This window comes from Phocoena phocoena, chromosome X, assembly GCF_963924675.1.
Source record: "Phocoena phocoena chromosome X, mPhoPho1.1, whole genome shotgun sequence".
Taxonomy (NCBI): Eukaryota; Metazoa; Chordata; class Mammalia; order Artiodactyla; family Phocoenidae; genus Phocoena; species Phocoena phocoena.
Window position 1 is genome coordinate 100504201 of NC_089240.1, and position 20007 is coordinate 100524207.

General features: G+C 46.6%; 1 protein-coding gene across 1 annotated transcript in view; it reads left to right on the forward strand.

Moving 5' to 3' along the window:
• Positions 1 to 338: 338 nt before the first annotated feature.
• Positions 339 to 20007, forward strand: part of SLC25A43 (solute carrier family 25 member 43) — a 33511-nt gene continuing 13842 nt past the window's right edge. Inside the window, exons 1-3 of the mRNA XM_065901238.1 lie at positions 339 to 613; positions 7243 to 7484; positions 10944 to 11116. Of these exons, the coding sequence (XP_065757310.1) occupies positions 339 to 613; positions 7243 to 7484; positions 10944 to 11116 (690 nt within the window). The remainder of the gene's footprint in view (positions 614 to 7242; positions 7485 to 10943; positions 11117 to 20007) is intronic.

Consider the following 20007-nt stretch of genomic DNA (forward strand, 5'->3'; position numbering starts at 1 on the left):
AAAAAAGGCGGTGGAGGGGGCACTGAATATTCAGGACGCAAGAAGTGGAGCGGGCTGGGCCTTGAGAGAACGCGGTGACTCCTTCTCAACTGCAAACAGAAACCTACCGGCCGAAGAGCAGACATTAAACCGGCGCGGCCTCAGCCCCGAGCTGGCATCCTCAACCCCGCCCCGGCCCCAGGCCGGCTCGGCCGGGGCGCGGACCGTCTTCCCTTCCGGGCCGCGGGTCCGCCCTACGCCGGGCGGAGCCTGGCCCGCCCCCCGCACCGGAGCCCGGGAGCCCCAGGCCCGAGCCAAGCGATCTGCTGGCCGCCCGGGGCTCGGGTCGGGGACGCGCGATGGCGACCTGGCGGCGGGACGGCCGGCTGACGGGCAGCCAGCGGCTGCTGTGCGCGGGGTTGGCGGGGACGCTCAGCCTCAGCCTCACCGCGCCGCTGGAGCTCGCCACCGTGCTGGCCCAGGTCGGCGTCGTGCGCGGCCGCGCCCGGGGGCCGTGGGGCGCGGGGCTTCGCGTCTGGCGGGCCGAGGGGCCCCGCGCCCTGTGGAAGGGGAACGCGGTGGCCTGCCTGCGCCTCTTCCCCTGCAGCGCCGTTCAACTGGCCGCCTACCGCAAGTAAGAGCCGGGCACGGGCGGCGTGGGCGGGGCCCGGGGCCCGGGAGGCCGCCGCCGGGGGTCCCGCGGCCCGACGCCGCCCGGGTGCCCGGGATCCGGCCAGCGGCGCGCCACAGCCCCCTTCCGGAGCGCGTGGGAGCCCCTCGGGCCAGAAGGCAACGTCTCCGGCCTCCAAAGCGCAGTCCCCACCTTTTCCTTTTCACCTTTTCTTGGGATTCCTGCCCCTCCGGGTGCAGTTTTGTGGGGACGCAGCTCTGGCCCAGAGAGGCTGACCGGGTTGGTCGGGCGAGGAGGTGGAAGGGGGCCAAAGGAGATTTGGAGGGAAGGAGTGAAGAGATCTCCGGAGAGATGGCCCCTAATCCTTCCCACCATCCGCCAACTTGGAAATTTTGCTTTGGCTGGCTTGGGAGAGAGACCGTTTTGAAGATGCGTGTATGGAAGTGTGTCAGAGCCCCCAGAAGAACGTGCTTGGTAGGGGCACAGGGCCCAATCCACTGCGACAAAAAGGCCATGGAGTTCGGCGCTCCCCGCCCCCCAAGAAACTGGACTTTAGGGTCCTACAGAGGCTGCAGCTTCCCCTCCCCAAACTGCAAGCAGCTCCAACCTCGCTGCTCCCTGGACTCCTTCTTTGGGCTTTTAACACCTCCCCCCAAAGCAGCTGCATTTTAGGAAAACATCTAAAGAGGTAATGCCAGATGACTCTTAAAGCTCCCTCAAGAGCTCAGAGATACCTGCATTTTAACTGGAAACAAAGTCTAAAAGAATAAAGCGATAATGATGCAATTTCAGGTAGTTCTGCAGCTGGAGGGATGTTCCCCGTGTTCCTCGTTCGCTGGGCACACTGCCAACTCGGAAGACTGGCCTTGGCTCAGAATTAGAGAAACACAGCCCACAGTCTTGACCACGTAGGTCGGCCTTGGAGGCTAACAGTCAAAGCATTTTGCCTTTGGCTCTGGGATGCCAGAGCTGACAGTCTCACCTGACAGCTGACAAGCCCGATGGAATCTTCCTTATCACTGAGTCCTCGAGGCCAGTGCACATTTCACCTGTGCCTGGGAATAGAGTTGCCTTCTCTTTCTCTAGGAAGGGAGGGTAGTGAGATCATGGGGCATTTCTGTCAAGGCTCTCTTTCTTCCCCAGCCCCCTTTCCCTCAGCAACATCTGGCTTGCAGTCTGTAAACAGTTCTCCTCTGAATTTTAATGACTCAGTTTCTCCCCACTTCACTCTGCCCTCCACAAAGTATGGAACTCCTCCTTTGGAATGTGTACCAAGGGGAGGGAAGCAGAACTTCAAAGGCTGGTTTAAGTACTGTGGCTTTGCTGCTAACCATCTAGAATATATACAGTCATCCCTCCGTATCCGGAAGGGCATTGGTTCCAGGACACGGCCCCCCAACCAAAATCCCCAGTTGCTCAAGTCTCTTACAGGAAATGGAGTAGTATTTGCATGTAACCCATACAGTCGTCCTGTACACGTTAAATCATCTCTAGATTGCTTATAATACCTAATCCAATGTGAGTACTGTGTAAATCGCTGTAAATACAATGTAAATGCTATGCAAATAGTTGCTGATGTGCAGCAAATTCAAATTTTGCTTTTTGGAACTTTCTGGAATTTTTTTTTCTGAATATTTTCAATCCGCAGTTAGTTGTGGAACCCACAGATACGGAGGGCTGACTTCATCTCATTGGATTTTTAACAGCTTTACTGAGATATCACCGACATAAAAATTGTATGTTTAAGGTGTACAACTTGATGTTTTGATATATGTATACATTGTGAAATGATCACCACAATCAAGCTAATTAACGTATCCATCACCTCTACCTAGTTACCATTTCCTGTGTGTGTGTGTGTGTGTGTGTGTGTGTGTGTGTAAATCGTTGGATTTTTACAACACTTGCCTCCTGCCCTGTAAGGTCCACAGGGCACGAAGTAGTATGCCCACTTTCCAGATGCACAGTTGGGCTCAGATTGGCCACACCACTCGTCAGTGACAGAGCTGAGCTCCACCACCTGGCCTTCTGACTCCAACGCCCATGCCCTGTTACTTCCTGCTGCCTTTCTCTCTGCCTTCATTAAGTGACCACGGTGTGCATGAGGCTGGGGACAACGCAAGATGAAAGGGGCATGGTCCCTGTGCCCCAGAGCTTACAGAGCAAAAGAATAAGACTAGTGTGTCCATAGCATGTGATTGCTAAGGTTCAAGTGCTATAGCAATTCACACCTCTGATGACGGAGGAGGAGGAGATGTGAAGATGTCACAGTGGAGAAAAACCGTCGGAGTTTGGTGTTGGGAGAATGAGTAGGAGTTTTCTGTCAAAGATGGGGAGAAAGATACTGCAGATAATGCCACAAGCAAAGGCACAGAGGTGGGAAGGCATGCAGCGTGACTGGAGCATAAGGTGTGTCTCTGGCTGTAATGGGAAATACAGCCAGAAAAGCAGGTTGGAATGAGATCTTGGAGGGCCAGATTAAGGAGTTTGGACTTTACTTGGAATGCAAGGGTAGCTGTGGGGGCTTTTGATGGGGGAGTGCTGTGATTAAAGCAATTCAACAGGAATTGTCACCTGGTAGCAGTGGAGGACGGCTAAAGAGGAGGAAGGGTGGGGGGTGGCAGGACCACCCGTCGCACTAGTCCGTGTGGCGGCTGAGGGCACCTGAAATAGGCTGATGACAGTGGGAGTGGAGAAGAGGAGATGTGTGGGAGAGGAAGAACAGATAGTTACCCAGGCGAGGTTTGCTAATAATTTTTTCCTGCAAGATTAGTTTCTTTCTGGAAATTGAAAAGAAATATTTCAGTGATAGACAGCAAAGTGGTTGATTAATCATGGTGCCAGCCTTCCCTACGTAAAGACAAGACCTTGGGGCCATCATTATACTGATTAATCTCTACCCTCCTGACCAGGAATTTGCAAAACGGTTGGTTGGGGGTAATGGTACAGCCTATGATTATGGGTTTGAACTAAGCATAAACCTCCGGAATGTTCAGAAAATGGAGTGGTTCAGTGACTTGTCCACAAACACAATTAACGGCAGAGCTGGAGCTTGAAACCAGGTCTTCTAGCTCCTTAGTGCAGGGCTCGGCCCAACGTTGTGATGCTGAAGTGTCTCCTTACTTGGATTTACAGTTAAAAGAATCCACTCAGTAGAGTCTATTAGGAGCTAGGTCCTTGTGCTAAACAAGTAAAGCCTAACACGATGGATGGCTTTCAAATATATCAAATAGTAGACCCTCACCCAACTTTATGCCACAACTGTTTGTGTAGCTGTATAAACATTGGTTTGGGTCCCTGAAACTCTGAAATTGCTCATAACCAACACCATTTCCTTATTGTGTAATCGATTCATGAGCTTGTGTTTGCCCGCTAACTTGTGTTAGGTTGAAGTGTTGGCAGTTCTACCTACATACATCCAGGGTGTGTGCAATATCCATGTGCCTGAAAGGAAGGGGTTACTGCTGCTCACCAGCTTATCCAGTTTCGCTGGAACAGGCTGCTGTGCAGTGTGTAGGAGTGGGAGGAAGAGCAGAAAGGGGAACACTGCTGCCCCACCTAGTCAGACAAGCACTTAAGATGTGGGGACCAGGATGATGTAATCGATGGCCTATCAGGGGTGCCCTGCCTTGACTCTGATTGTAAGAGGAACGATTTGTAGTCTTTGTCTCCGTATAGTAAAAGTCTGAGAGGAAGGACTTGCTTTGGTTCTTCTTTTTAATTTTGTATATTTGATAGCAAGACCCTACATTATAAAACAAACTCATAGAAGACAGAACTCCTCGTCCTCGTTCATCAAGTCATTCAGAGAACCAAGGGCCGAATGCCTCTCTTGTTGCCCCTATCAGTCATCTCTTTGGCAGGGCTGTTGAACTCTCTTAAGATCTATGCTGAATGCTAGGGCAGTGTCTGGCACAGTGTGGATGTTCGGTGACTGGGGAATGGATGCATTAACGCCCTGGGAGTGGCGAGCGGGATGGGGGAATAAGGAGGAGGCAATGAGAATGAATGGTGTTTCTTTTGGCATTCAAACTCCTGCTTCTTCTAGATGGTTCCCGCTTGCTGCAGACCACCCCTCCAGCCAAGCATTTTCACTTCCTGTCTCCCCTCCCCTGGCTAAGGTTCCGCTGCCACTTATTGGCCAGGGGAGGGAGGAGGGAGGATCGAGGGAGTGTGCAGGCAGCGAAACCGAGGCAGACGGAAGGCCCACTGGTGAATGCCAGCTTAGTTACCTGCATCTTTAAAAGGTTGCCGGTTCACTCAAATGACTGTTTCAGCTGGTACAGTTAAGGTAGGGTGACAGAATGAAGTCCAGACTTTCCTACAGCTTGAAGGAGATGTTTTTAATCGACCAGTGTTTACTTGGGAGCAAAGGAGCGGTCCTAGAACCCCTTCAGTGGTTCCACCTGAACTCTGGCTCGTCTTGTTTATCAGAGAGGGGGCCCTGGCCTGCTGCCAAAGTGAAAAAGCAGGAAATACACAACTTCACTGGAGCTTGGAAAGCCAAAGAACTGGGGATGCTCTCATTTTTAAAAAGATACAATGCTTTTATTTTAGCCTAGCTCTGTTCACTTTCTTTTTATTCAGATCCTTGCTATCCCTCTCCCTCTCCCCCTCCCCACCCTCCGACAGAAAATATTATTTTTCCTGGTTTCCAAGCCCTTTTTTAAATTTTGTCCTCATCAGCAAGAATGAGTAAAATTCCTTTGCTCCCTGGCCAGGGAACGTGCACCATGTAAAAGGCCCCTTAGAACAATTTCTGCTGAGGTAGGCCCTTATGCCTGGGGATGCACTGCTTCCAGAAAGAGGGATTGTAACAGAGTGGCTTTCTATTCTGCATTTAGAAAAGTCCACCCAAAGCCATTTCTTTACTAAATTGTGAAACTGCAGAGAAACACAAAGAATAGTCTAGCAAACATTCATATACCCACCATGCAGAATTGACAGCATGAAAGATAATTAGTTTAAAAGATACTTCAAGTATCTTTTTTTTACACAAGAAATAAAATATTACAGATAAAGCTGAAGTCCCCTTCATTCTGATTCCCAGTCCCATCCACTCTCCACCTTCCTGGGGGTCTATTTTATACTTTTTTATATGTATCTATATCTATCCGTGATTAGAGTAATATATGGTTTTGTGGATGTGTTTCTTTTTTTTTTTTTTTTTTTAAATTATTTATTTATTAGGTTGTGCCGGGTCTTAGTTGCTGCATGTGGGCTCCTTAGTTGTGGCATGTGAAGTGTTAGTTGCAGCACGCATATGGGATCTAGTTCCCTGGCCAGGGATCGAACCCGGGCCCCCTGCATTGGGAGCATGGAGTCCCAGCCACTGTGCCATCAGGGAAGTCCCGTGGATGTGTTTCTTAATTTAAGTGTAGTCAGCCCTCTGTATCTTCGGGTTCTGCATCCAGGGATTCAACCAACCACAGATTGGAAATACTTGGGGGAAAAAATTCCAGAAAGTTCCAAACAGCAAAACTTGAATTTGCCACACTCCAGCAACTATTTACATAGCATTTACATTGTACGAGGAATTATAAGTAATCTAGACATGATTTAAAGTATACGAGAGGACAAATAGTATACCATTTTATATGAGCGACTTGAGCACCTGCAGATTTTGGTATCCGTAGGGGGTCCTGAAACCTGTGGATATACAGAGATGGCTGCAAATGGTTATCATACACCATAGGTCACTCTACAACTTGCTATTTTCACTCAGCTTTATGCTTTTACTATTTATCCGTGTAAATACATAGTTCTAAGCACATTCATTTTAACTAAAGTATCACTGTATCGCTGTTCTACAGTTTATCCATTCCCCTACAGATAGACATTTAGATGGTTCGATTTCACTTACAAACAACGCTGTATGTGTCTTCATATGTACCCGTGCAAGAGTTTCTCTAGGATATGCACCTAGAAATGGAATTGCTGGGGTGAAAGTAGGCATTTTTCTAATTTTACTAGATACTGCAAAGTGACCTACCGATTTACACTTCTCACAGCAGTGGGTGGGCATTCCTGTTTCCACACTTTCTCACCATCACTTGATACTATCAGACTTTTTAATCTTTGCCAGTCTGCTGGTTGAGAAGTGGTATTGTGTTATTGTTCTTATTTGTTATTTCCCTGACAGTTGGTGGGGTGGCACATCTTCTCTTATAATTATTAAACCAATATATTTTTTAAAACTCAATGACTAGGGATGCTCAAAGTCATCGTTTCAAGCAATTTCATTTACGTTGCAACAGAATCAAAGGAGCACATTCCAGTTCCGTATTTACCAAGTATTTCTGTTCATTTACACCCCACAGGCAAGCCAGGGTGGACAGTTATGCAGGTAAAAGGGGGAAATGCTTGAAATGAAGTGAGGACTTAGGGTAGATAGAAATAAGAGGGTTAGGTGTCTCTTCCTTATAGATGTTATATAAACTGTAACAGCTAATTACTATGAGTATAATTGAATGTGTAGAATTGAATGTGTTATTCATTAATCCTAATACATTAGTAATTTTCATTTTGTAAAGCATTTCCAAATGCAGGGAAATGGTGCAATAAGTAGCATCGAGCACTCTAGCACAATCCATGGCTGATTCCCTTGGGCTTTTCTCCCTCTTTTCTCCCAGGTTTGTTGTGCTGTTCACGGATGACCTGGGCCACATCTCCCAGTGGAGGTCCATCATGGCTGGGAGTCTTGCGGGCATGGTTTCCACCATCGTGACATATCCTACAGACCTCATCAAAACCCGGTTAATTGTGCAGAACATGCTGGAACCATCTTACAGGGGGATCCTCCATGCTTTTTCTACTATTTATCAACAGGAAGGGTTCCTGGCCCTTTATCGAGGGGTTTCCCTTACTATTTTAGGTAAGATGGAACTTTTCACCTTGTCCAAGAAAAGACTGTGTTCTTTGATACATGCAAATGACTTGTATACCTTTGTTGGTAACCAGTTAAATCCATTTTACTGAGTTCAAGGGATATATATATATATATATATATATGAGTGTATTGTATACCTTTGTTTGTAACCAGTTAAATCCATTTAACTGAGTTCAAGGTCATATGGATTCAATCCACACAGAGTCCATTAGCTTCATTCTATTCCATAGCCATATGCCCCACTCCTAACTCTGGTCTGTTATATCCCAGGGAGGGAGTAGGACAGAGTACATGTGTCTCAGCACGAATTGATAAGAAGACAGTCCCACACACTCCCCATCTGACTGCAGGAAACAGTCTCTGCATGCCTCGGTACACGTGTGAACACAACCAGGGTAGCAACTGTAGCTTCTGTGTTCTTTGGAACCTTTGCCAGGGCTACAGGTCACCCAGGACCCCCAATTGCCAGTCCAGTAGACTTTTGCCTTTTATCTGACCTTTGTTGCAGCATTTGATGAGATCGATCACTCTATTCTGGAAACTTGGCTTCTAGGACCCCACTGTCTCCTAGATGTCTTTCCCACCTCTCTGCAGCTCTTTCTTATCTGGCTCATCTGACGATGCCAGCCCCCTGTGTGTCACTATCCCCCAGCTCCTGCCTTAGCTTTCTTCTCACCCTCCATGCCCTCCCTGGGTGGCCTCATCTAAACTAGTGGCTTGAACAAGCATTATTATACTCTAATGACTCCCAATCTCATCTCTGTAACAACAACGACTAACACCTATTGCAGTTTACGACGTGCCAGGCACTGTGCTAAATGGTTTGCGTACAGTTCCTCATTTAAGCCTCATTTTACAGATGAAATAGATGCTTGGGGAAGCTAAGTGACTTGCCCAAGGTCACAGATAGAAAGTGGAAGAATCTAGCAATATAACCCCAGAGCCCTCTCTCTTAACCACTGACTACTACCACTTCCCAATGGCAGTACAAATGCCTGCTGTTGGACACCCTCACCTGATGCTCCCTTGGCTTACTGAAGTCAAGAGTAAACCTGACGGCCTCGTTAGTTGCACACCTGCCCCCCTTCTGTGTTCCCTAATGAACGAGACCGCCTTTCTTTCATCCGGTGGCCCAAGCCAGAAGAAACCTAGAAGCACTTCAACTTCAACTCCTCCTCTCACTCCACTCCCACTTCAGCCACGAGTGCTGTCAATTTCACCTCTTTTAACTCTCAAGTCTGCCCCCTTCTCCATCCCCATCTTCTCTGCCATAGGTCACACTCTCATCATCATCTTTCCTGCGGACACTTATGAGAGGCTCCTTCCTAGTCCCAGTCTTGGGTCTCTGCTGCCCTAGTCCGCCCTGTGCCCTGCTGCCGGGGTATGATGATCTTTCTAAGTGCAAGTTGATCATTTCACCAACCTCTTTCCACTGCCCTCCTTAAAAGCCTTCACTGACTCCTGTGAGCTACAGGGAAAAGCCCAGATTCCTTGTGGCATACTAGATCCTTCAGACCTGGCCCTGCCAGCCCCTCCTACCTCATCTCCTGTCACGTTCTACCTGCACTCCTGCTTTGGCCATCTAGAAATACTTGCATTTCTTGGAAACACCACTCTCTTTGTACATGCTGTTCCCTCTGCCTGCTCTCCCAATGTCTGATGAACTCCTACTCATTCCTCAACACCCAGTTGAAAAGTTCTCTCTTCTGTGAAGTCCTTCTTGATTCCCCCAGGCAAAATTAATCCCTCTGATCCTTGTGTACCTAAAGCACTTTGTATAGCCCCCTTACTATGACATATGTCATCTGTCCGTCTCTCCCACTAGATGGTGCATCTCCAGGAATTAGCCTACTTACACCTCTGTATATTCCTGGCACCTGGCATAGGGCCCATCACATAGCATAAGCTCCACAGATGTTTTCTGAATGAAGGAAAATGTAGGGTTGGTGCGTCATTTTTAATGTGTTTATTAAATAAATATTACATTTTTCTAAAGATGAGCAACCCGACTAGTGTTAGCCCCTCTTTTAAATCTCATTTTGAGGGAGAAATTTAGTCCCTGCGTAAACTTCAGATTGCTCCCAAAGTTTCTGTAAGTTTCAAGGTGCCAACTACTGCGCTACTTGCTCACCATCTTTTCCTAGAAAGGTGAGGCTGCCATACAGTGCAGGGTACCCACTGAGCCCTGATATGGCCACATCTCATACTACCTCACTCTTCAGGTTTCACAGAATGTTTCCTTCTCAGCTAGAGATCAGGTCCCCCCTAGTCTCCAAAACTTGATTAAGTACTGCCCACTAACTTTTTTTTTCATGGGAGTGAATTTTTTCCCCAACACTCTATTTTTTTAAATTCAAACACCCAGAAAAGTTAAGAGAATTGGAAACAGCCTGGATAAACAACAAGGTCCTATTGTATAGCACAGGAAACTATATTCAATATCCTGTAAAAAACCGTAATGGAAATGAATATGAAAAAGAATATATATGTATCACTGAATCACTTTGCTGTACAGCAGAAACTCACACAACATTGTAAATCAACTATACTCCAATAAAATAAATTTTTAAAAAAAGAATTGGAGGGGCTTCCCTGGTGGCAGAGTGGTTGAGAATCCGCCTGCCAATGCAGGGGACACGGATTCGAGCCCTGGTCCGGGTAGATCCCACATGCCGCGGAGCAACTAAGCCCGTGTGCCACAACTACTGAGCCTGCACTCTAGAGCTCGCGAGCCACAACTACTGAAGCCTGCGTGCCTAGAGCCCGTGCTCCGCAACAAGGGAGGCCACCACAATGAGAAGCCCGCGCACCGCAACAAAGAGTAGCCCCCGCTCGCCGCAACTAGAGAAAAGCCGGCGAGCAGCAACAAAGACCCAACACAGCCAAAAATAAATAAATAATTTTTTTTAAAATTTAAATTAAATTAAAATTAATTAAAAAATTAAACATTCCCCTGTTTAATTTTTATTAAATTTTAATTAAAAATTAAACATGGGAAACACCCATGTATGCACCATATACCAGCTCCTTCAATTAATGTTTTGCTTTATCTGTCCCTCTAACCATTCATCAGTCATATATTTTTTGATGATTTCCATGTAAGTTGCAAACATCAGTACACTTCATCCCTCAACCCTTCAACATGCATATCATTAACTAGAGTTCAATATTTGTTTATGGCTCTTTTAAAAGTAAAATCGACATAGAGTACACAAATATTTAGGGAATCTTTTGATGCATGCATTTTGATCAATGACACAACCCATATCAAAATATAGCACGTTATCATCACCCAAGAAAGTGCCTGCTGCTTCGGTTGGAGTGACTTGTTTAACAAGCCCAGAGCCGGTCCTGTTTACTTTCCCTGGATTCCCCACAGGCATTTATGTTCTCAAGCCAGTGTTTCCTGAGACATCACAGCCTCTCCCTGGCCTTGTTTTTCAGGTGCTCTCCCTTTCTCTGCCGGCTCCCTTCTAGTTTACATGAACCTGGAGAAAATCTGGAATGGACCCCGAGATCGGTTCTCTCTCCTCCAGAACTTCGCCAATGTCTGCCTGGCTGCCGCGGTGACCCAGACACTCTCCTTTCCCTTCGACACGGTGAAGAGAAAGATGCAGGTGAAGAGTTATGTTTGGGGGGCTTTGTGGGTATGTGGGAGGGATGGCTTGCAGTGTTTGTGGGTGGGTAACAACAGCAAAGAACATGAAGCCTGAGCGATGCCAGGTTTCCAAGGAGCTCGTGACTGCTCATACAAACACTCTGCAAACCCTCACTCCGTGGCATTTCTGCTGCTAACCTCAGGGCAATGGACTCGAGCCCAAGCCGCCTCCCCATTCCCATCCTCTGCTTTTTTAGGTCTTTTATAAAGCACTTTTCTTTCCTCTCTTCATAGCTGCCACTGCCCGTTACATCAAGGCGGCCTCCATAGCGAGGACAGGGCACCCTTGCCTTCATAGCCTGTCCATACTTCAGTGAAACAGACGGAAAGAACCAAAATAAGCCAGGAATTATCAATAGCAAGGGGCCAGTAGTCCCTGATTCCCCTGCTGAGGAGGTAACTGCATTTGAAATGGGCCGGTGTCTTAGTGGGATTGGCCCTGCATTTTCCTAATCGTTACCTAGGAAAACTCACAGTTTCTCTACAGACCACAGAGACAAAAGCCTGATATCTGAGGTCTCAAAGAGAGGAATTGGCTTAGCTTAGAATCAGCCGATTTTGATCAAAGAAAAATCAGAGTAGTCCAAGTAAGGTTGGGGGTTACAGGCAGGTCCACACAGGGCAGGGGTGGGAGTCGCATCTGCTCTGAACCCTGCTCACTCTCCGCCAGCCTCCCTTCAGACTCCACATCCACAGGCTTGCCTGCCTCTCTGGCCTCTTCCGGGCAAATCTTGATTTATACAATCGATGTATTCCTGAAGAGCTGCTTGGATATTAATTTGGGGGAGTTGAATCCAATTTTAAATGATCAGTCCCCACTGAGTTTGTTTTTCCCCGTGTCTCTAACTTGTCCCTCTGCTATCTCAGTGCCCGCCCCCCACCCCCCTCCGGCTTCCCCATGTGGTTTTCTTTGCCAGGCCAGGCCAGGCCTCACGTACCTCAGCACTAAAAAGCCCGCAAGTACTTATCTCAACCTATAAAGAAAAGCTGCCTCAGAACAATACACATCACAATTGCACCCAATTCTGCTGCTCCAATCCATCAAACTTTTCATCTGTCTGGGTAGCGTTCCTTTCCTGTCCTTTGTCCAAACACATTTTTTAAATTGTCAACGTTATTGTAATTTTAACGTAGATGCAAGTTTAAAGCCTGCTTAGTGCATGCCTGTTTATAAAAGCCATTATTCCTCATTTTAAGGGTAATGTACATATGCTTAAAAATGGTTAAAATAGGGGCTTCCCTGGTGGCGCAGTGGTTGAGAGTCCGCCTGCCGATGCAGGGGACGCGGGTTCGTGCCCCGGTCTGGGAAGATCCCACATGCCGCGGAGTGGCTGGCCCGTGACCCATGGCTGCTGAGCCTGCGCGTCCGGACCCTGTGCTCCGCAATGGGAGAGGCCACAGCAGTGAGAGGCCCGCATAGCGCAAAAAAAAAAAAAAAAAAAAAAATGGTTAAAATGGTCAATTTTATGATGTGTGTTTTACCACAATTAAAAAATAAGGAGGGCTTCCCTGGTGGCGCAGTGGTTGAGAGTCCGCCTGCCGATGCAGGGGACACGGGTTCGTGCCGCGGTCCGGGAAGATCCCACGTACCGTGGAGCGGCTGGGCCCGTGAGCCATGGCCGCTGAGCCTGCGCGTCCGGAGCCTGTGCTCCGCAACGGGAGAGGCCACAGCAGTGAGAGGCCCGCGTACCGGAAAAAAAAAAAAAAAGGAATGCACATAGATTATAGAAAATTTGGGAAATACAGAAAAATACAAAAAAGAAAATAATAATTACCTATAAGCCCAACACCTATGCATTATTGTGATTAATAGTTTTACTTCTGTGTATGTTCGTATGTGTATGCATATGTGCGTGCATAAATATAAGTATATAATATATGCATATGGAAAGTTATTTTTCACAAAACTGCATTCCTACTATATATAAAAATTAATATCTTTTTTTTTCACTTATTTTATAATAGATAGTGCCTCAGGCCATCAAGTACTAAGAGCATCTTTTCTAATTATCACATATATTCCACCATATGGATGTGCCATAACTTAAAAAAATAAAAAACAAATTTATTCTCTCAAAGTTCCGGAGGCTAGAAGTTTAATATCAAGGTGTTGGCAGGGCCATGCCCCTTTTGAAGACTCTGGGGGAGGATTCTTCCTTGTCTCTTCCAGCTTCTGGTAGCCCTAAGCATTCCTTGGTTTGTGGCAATACAACTTCAATCTCTGTCTCCATCGTTCCATAAATAACAATTTCTGTTTTTTAATATTCAGGCTGTTTCTAATTCTTCAGTATGATAACACCACAGTGAAAGCCCTTGTATTTTTTCACATTTGTGATGACACCCTTTAGCTGTATTCCTAGAAATACAGGCCACAAGACAAAAGTAATTCTAAGGCTCTTAATGAAGTTTGCACCCCAGAAAGGCTGTAAGTTTACGCCTGCACCAGCAGTGAGTGGGGTGGTCCATCTCAACTCCCATCAACTGTAATGACTATCACTTTCTAAATCCTTGTGAACCTAATAATAGCTGAAAAATGCTGGCACGTTAATTTGAATTTCATTGATTATGAGAAGATTGCATGTTTTTCATATATCAATTTGTCCTTTGTATTTCTTTGTAAATTTTCTGTGTCCATTGCCTATTTTTCTAGGCTATTCAGCTTTTTTTACTAATTGGTAAGAAGTCTTTATATGTTAAAGATATTAACCCTTTGTCATACACTGCATGCATTTTTCCCAGTTTGACAGTTGGCTTCTAATACTGTTTATGTTGTTATTATACATATTTTTTAATTTTTATGCAAATATATATATATATATATTACTATTTTTTGGTTTCTAACTTTGCTCTTCTGTGTAAAAGGCCTACCCCATCCCACAATCATATGACTATTCACTTATATAGTTCTTTAAATATTTTTGTTGTAATTTTTACACTTATCACTTTATTTATAATTTACCTGAGGTATGATGTGAGGTAATCATCTGACTTTTAAAAAAAAATAGTTTACCAATTGTTTAAGCACCATTTTTGGAATAATCTCTTTTCCCCACTACTCCGTGCTTCGACTTTTACCACATCCTAGATATTTGTATATGTTCTAGAGTCTGTCTTGGGGCTGTGTATTCTGAGCTGTAGATTTGTCAGTCTGTCCTCGTGCCAGAGCCACACTATTTCAATTCCTATAGCTTTATCATACCTTGTAGTGTCTGACAGGGCATCTACCCCCTCACCACTCTTCTCTTCAACATTTCCTTGATTATTCTCAGTCATTTGTTCTTCCTGATGAACTTTAGAACTACCTTGTGATTATGACTGGAGTTATGTTCAACCTATATACTTGGAATAATTTATGTAAAATATTCTATCTTTATTCAGGAATACTGTATATCTCCCCTATAGCCTCAGTCTTCTTTCTTTACATTGAACCGTATGACATTGCCAACATCCTACCTTTTTGACATACCCAAAGGGCAACTTCATATGGTTAACTCTTATAAAAGTTGATTTCTTCATATGATAATTATGCTTTTTCTAAAAAGGATAGCTTCTTAAAAAAAAATCCAGGGTGAGGTTGAGTGGGAAGGAGGTAGGATATACTACAAGCTTTTTATTCATTTTTTTTTAACATCCTGGCCCTAGGAATTTATCTTCCTGTCAGGAGTGAGAATGGGCTCTCGCTGGTTGGCCATCAGAAGATGGATGAAACTAAGGCGGCTTATATCACTGGCTTCCATGCTTTGAGGATTGCTTTTTGAAATAGTAGAGCCAGAGGCGTCTCGCCAGCACTTTCTGGCACCTCTTATAATTTAGTGTTCCTTATGCAGAGTTCAAGGTTTAGTGAGCTCACTTCCTCCCTATAGTAAGCCTGCTCAAACCCAGGGCTTTGAGCCTGGGGGTTGGAGCAGTCAGTGAGAAAGGGTAGAGTCTAGGACCAACTCCGGTGTGTGGGTTTTTTCCCTACACCAAGGAAGTCTCCAACGGCAGCTGAGTGTCCTACAATTCCACTCAACTCGGACACTCTCTACTCGGAGACAGCATCAGATTTCACAGGTCAAGGGCTCAGTCGCACAAGACTATCCCCCCACTTCAAATGCCGATGTCAAGTCCAGGTTGTCACCTGTGCTTCTGAAGTATAAATTAGAGGTTCCCACAGCCCCATCCTTGGATTCAGTTAATTTGCTAGAGTGTCTCACAGAACTCAGGAAACCAGTTGACTCACTAGATTACTGGCAACCAGGCCCCATCCTTAGGTGCTTTCCAAAAGTCGCTACATTAACATAAACTCAGACTTGGTTGAAAGGGGTTTGTTATGAATATCAAGGCACCTTTATTGCTCTCATCACTTAGGTAATGTCAAGGATTATAGGAGCTCTATGCCAGAAATGGGGACGAAGACCAAGTATATATTTCTTATTATACATCACAATATCACAAAGGGTTTCAGATGAAATTCACTGACATCTAAATGTGAGGGTGGAGGTTTCAGTCTTCTCTGTAAACTCTTAGCTTTCCTTTTTCCACCTGAGAGCTAGAACAATGACCTCTTATGGGGTAATCTAGCCACCACTACATTCTACTCTAGAATATATACCTACCACAACAATCTGCTATACAGAAGTGGGTATTTGGGGGTAAATTTGATCATATTTTCCCTTGTATGGAAACCTTATGCATAATGCATACACAGAGCTTCAACAAGAAGCTTTCAAATAAGTGCAAAGTCATGATGGTTGTGAAAAAAAAAACCAAAAAAATCCAAAGAGACAATTGCATGGTTTTCACAATATATGATCAGCATCCAGTTATGAATGACCACATAAATGTCATCCAAAGATACGGGAAGCGAAATCTTACAGTTGCGATCAAAGTGTTATTTTACAGGAGTTAATAAACACTAATACCTTGTCCCGCCTACTTAAAAAGAATCAACTCCCCAGAACAGAACCACAGACTGCTTTAAAATGCAAACGTGCGTTGCTTTCTCTGGCCACTAGATGTCGCTGCAGTAACGGAGCTTATCTGAGCACTACCTGAGGGTATGGGAGCCCTGCAGCTGGTGATCACCGACTAGTTAACAACCCCCTAATCCCCGCTCAAAATACATCTTCAGTTCGGAGAGTAAGGAACCTAGAAACAACAGGCTAACCGTAAATTGTATTGTGGCTGTTTGTTCCTGCAGAGCACTCAATCCAACTTCTCCAAGAAGAGAGAGCTTTAATAACAGTCTCCCCGCCACCCCCTGTGGGAGCAGGCAGGGTTTGTCCGCAGAATTTATGAGGAGAGAGCTTTGCAGGGCAGCCGGGCTGCTCTGACCTGAACACACTTAATGGTAACATTTGCATTCCATCGGCTTTCCTCCTTACACTGTCCATCAGGAAGCAAATCAATGTCAGGTGTCTGTTGGATAACAAGCTGGACAGGGAATTTCCTGAACCCCCATACCGACCGGCCACTTTGTCTGAATGTCTCATTCTCCTAATGTATGCTTTATCCAGACACACACACACACACACACAATCTGTCCGTTTAATGCCGCATCAGGTTGGAAGTCTCTTGAACACTAATGACAGTAATCGTAAGTCTTGTTTAACCAGCTGAGCCCTTCCTTCATCGTGCTTACACTCATTTTATTCCTTTTTCTTTTTCTCACCCCGGCTCCTCGCTGGCATGCTAGAGACTGGAGAGGTAAATAAATTATGCATGTGCATGTTTTGATGGGATGGTTTCTGCTGGGAAGGGGGTGAGTCAGCCCTGCGCACAGATAGGATGAGGTGCCCCCATACCTGGGGCGCTTTCATGGCCCCCAAGACCACCCTGCCTGAAATGCCCTTGGCCACACTTCAGCACATTTCAGCTCAAGCTCTTCCGGGTACGTACCCGGCCTTTCCACTTCTGTCTGTCCCACACCTGGCCCTGAGCTTGGAACTAATTAGTTTGACGAGTCTGTGGGCTCTCCATAAGGACCAGGGAGTCCTGAGCAAATGGTTCTCTGGACAGTTCATGTGGAAAAAAAAGAGGAAGATAAGCTGCCCGGAAAATCCAGGGAGCAGCTGAGAAGGTGGAGCTTCGGAATCTGGTGGGCCTTCTGAGAGGGTCAGGAAGGAGGCACCAGGCACAAGCTCAGTCTCCCACAACTCTCCCTGACCCCCCTCCCTGCAGCCCGTATTAGGTGTCTCCGTTTCATTAAACATAAAACCAAGTGTTAGCCTGTTGCTTTCTACCCAGGGGACTTCGACCCCATCAGGGCTCACAAGGCAAGCAGGATTAGGCCAGGTCAGCATTTGAACTGAAAGCACATAAGATGAGGGACAGAGGTAGTATCCAAGGGGCACAGCTGACTGAGCAGAAGAGGCACGGTCCTTGAGTGAAGAGAGGGCCCCAGCTGTTCAGACAGATGCTTGAACCTGCCTGAGATGCTGAACTGGGCACTCCCGCCAGGGCGCCCCGCCCCTCTCGTGGCTCCTCCTACTCAGGTCCACATCCTCAGCCCTGAGCCACATTTCCCGAGCCCCGGCCCCACACTTCTCACTGTTTGCCGGACACTGCCATTTGGCTGTCGCCTCTCCAGGGTCACCTCTAAGTATGTATCAAACCGTCTTCCCAAGGTTCTGCATTTCAGTGCTGTCATTCCCCCAGCCACCCAGGCTGCAGACCCGGAAGTTGTCTTTGACTCTTTCCCTTCCCCCTCCCCCAGTCAACCTTGAACCCAGTTGGGTCTTCATTCCTAACTTCCCACGTTGGTCTTTCTTTTTGTCACTGTCCCTGCCCTAGTCTAGGACCTTATCGGCTCATACCTAGGCTACTGCAGTAATCCTCTAATTGGTCTCAGGATTAACTCTAAAACTGATCATAAACATTGGGTACTAATGTACCAGGCACTGTGCTGAGGTATTTATGCTCATTATCTCATTTAATCCTGGCAATAAACCTGCCAGGTGGGCACTGTGCTTATCAAGCCCATTTCACAGAGGAGAAAATCAAGGCACTGAGAGGTTCTGTAGCCTGCCCAAGTTCACACACTCAGTCACTGAGTAACCTGAGATGTAACTTATCACCAGGGCCAATATTCATTTCAGCCCCCTCCAGCCCAGGCTTCTGCCAGATGAATTTTCTTAAGATCTGCCTGCGTTGTGTCTTTTATTGCTCTGAGAGAATAAAGGCTGAGCCCCTTGGCCTGGCAGGCTGCCCTTACCAACTTTGCCGCGCTCATTGCACAGAGGCCCCCTATATCAGGAGTCGCAAGATCAGATGCCGGCAGGAACTTGGAAGTAACAGGAAAAAGAGAAAGTAGGGAAACCCAGGTAACATAACACTCACCCCCTAGAGAATAAGGATTCCGATGCAGTCTGAGCCATCCTGGCTTTCAGAAGCATTCTGGAGCGCTAACTGCAGTGCTCACAAAATGTGGCCAGCATCTAAGTATGAATTACAGCGTGGAACAAAGTGGGCCAGGGGAAGCTGCAGCAAGTCCCTCTTCTCCAAAGGATAGATGCCATTTAGAAATGTGGGCCCACTTTTCAAGGGAGCCTGAAATCCAGATTTGTATGTAAGATCCCAATTTTTCAATGTTGGCAAATGAAAATTGTTAAATCCTGCCAGGGCTAAACAGAACATGCCTTTTTCTGACCTCTGCTCTGTTCCAGCCTCCAATTCAATCAAAATTATCTTAGCGCCCCTCCCCCATCCCCCTGAAGAATAAGTGTATTTCACATTCCTGTCCCCTCTGCCTGGGCATCTACCTCCATCTCACCTGACATCTGCCACGTGGTGGCTGTCCCTTCTGACCTACAACAGCACACATCTGTTGCTTTCGTTTGATAAAGGAGTTGGCTTTTCCTACCCCTCAAACAGCTATTCTATCGTGATGGATAAAGGCAGGTGTTTTGCCTCTGTAGAACCACAAATGGGGGTGTTCCCCACGGCCTCGGAGGGGATTCGGGGGTAGGAGAATCCAGGTTAACTAACAGGGTGCTCTGCCAATAACTGCAGATGCTGTTTTCACTGTCACTCCCACCCCACCCCCAAGGGCATATTTTGTTCCAAAAGCTTTATGGGTGAACAACCCCTTTTAAATGATGCTCTTAGCCTGTATGTGCGCTCTGGTCCAGCTGGTTTATTTTCCACGGCATTTCTCCGCGTGCCCCACCTTCTGCTGTCTCTCCACCATTGCAGCACATCCCCACCCTGTGTGAGCCCCCTCCTGAAGCCTTCTCTCCCCTCCTCAAGAGGAAGAAGTCTCCCCATTCTGAACGCCCAAAGCTCCCTCTCGCTATAGCTCTCAGGCCCACGTCACATGCTTCCTTGAATCGTAATCTTCTGTGTCCATTATTCCTTCTAGACTTTGAGCTCTTTGCCTTTGGGACATACGTCTTACACATTTGTATGTCCCCACAGCACGTAGCCTCATGTAGCAGGCACTCGATACTTGTTTAAAAATGAATGAAGTTCAGGGCCGGCTTCTGAGATCTCACTGCCTTGTGAGTACAGAATTGAACCTTAGCTGCTGCTGGGTGAGCCCCAAGTCTGTGTGCTCGTCCCTACCCCCTGCTGAAGGTAAGAACAGCCTGCCCTTTCCCCGGCCTGCTGACCTAGGGAAACCTCGACTTGTCCCCTGTCTCAGACTGCCTGCAATCCTCGCTCTGAAAGTGCACTACCTCCCACCCCCTACCTTAGCTCTCCAGTTGTGTATCGCAGCTCCAACAGCTGTTACCATTTCAAGAGAAGTAAATATGCTAAAAGGACAGAGTAAAAGAGTCTTGATGTACACCCCCCTCTTCATGGCAACCTCCCACTGCTTTGTACAGCGCCTGGAAGTGCCTGATGAATCGGTATCATAGCACTTGTATT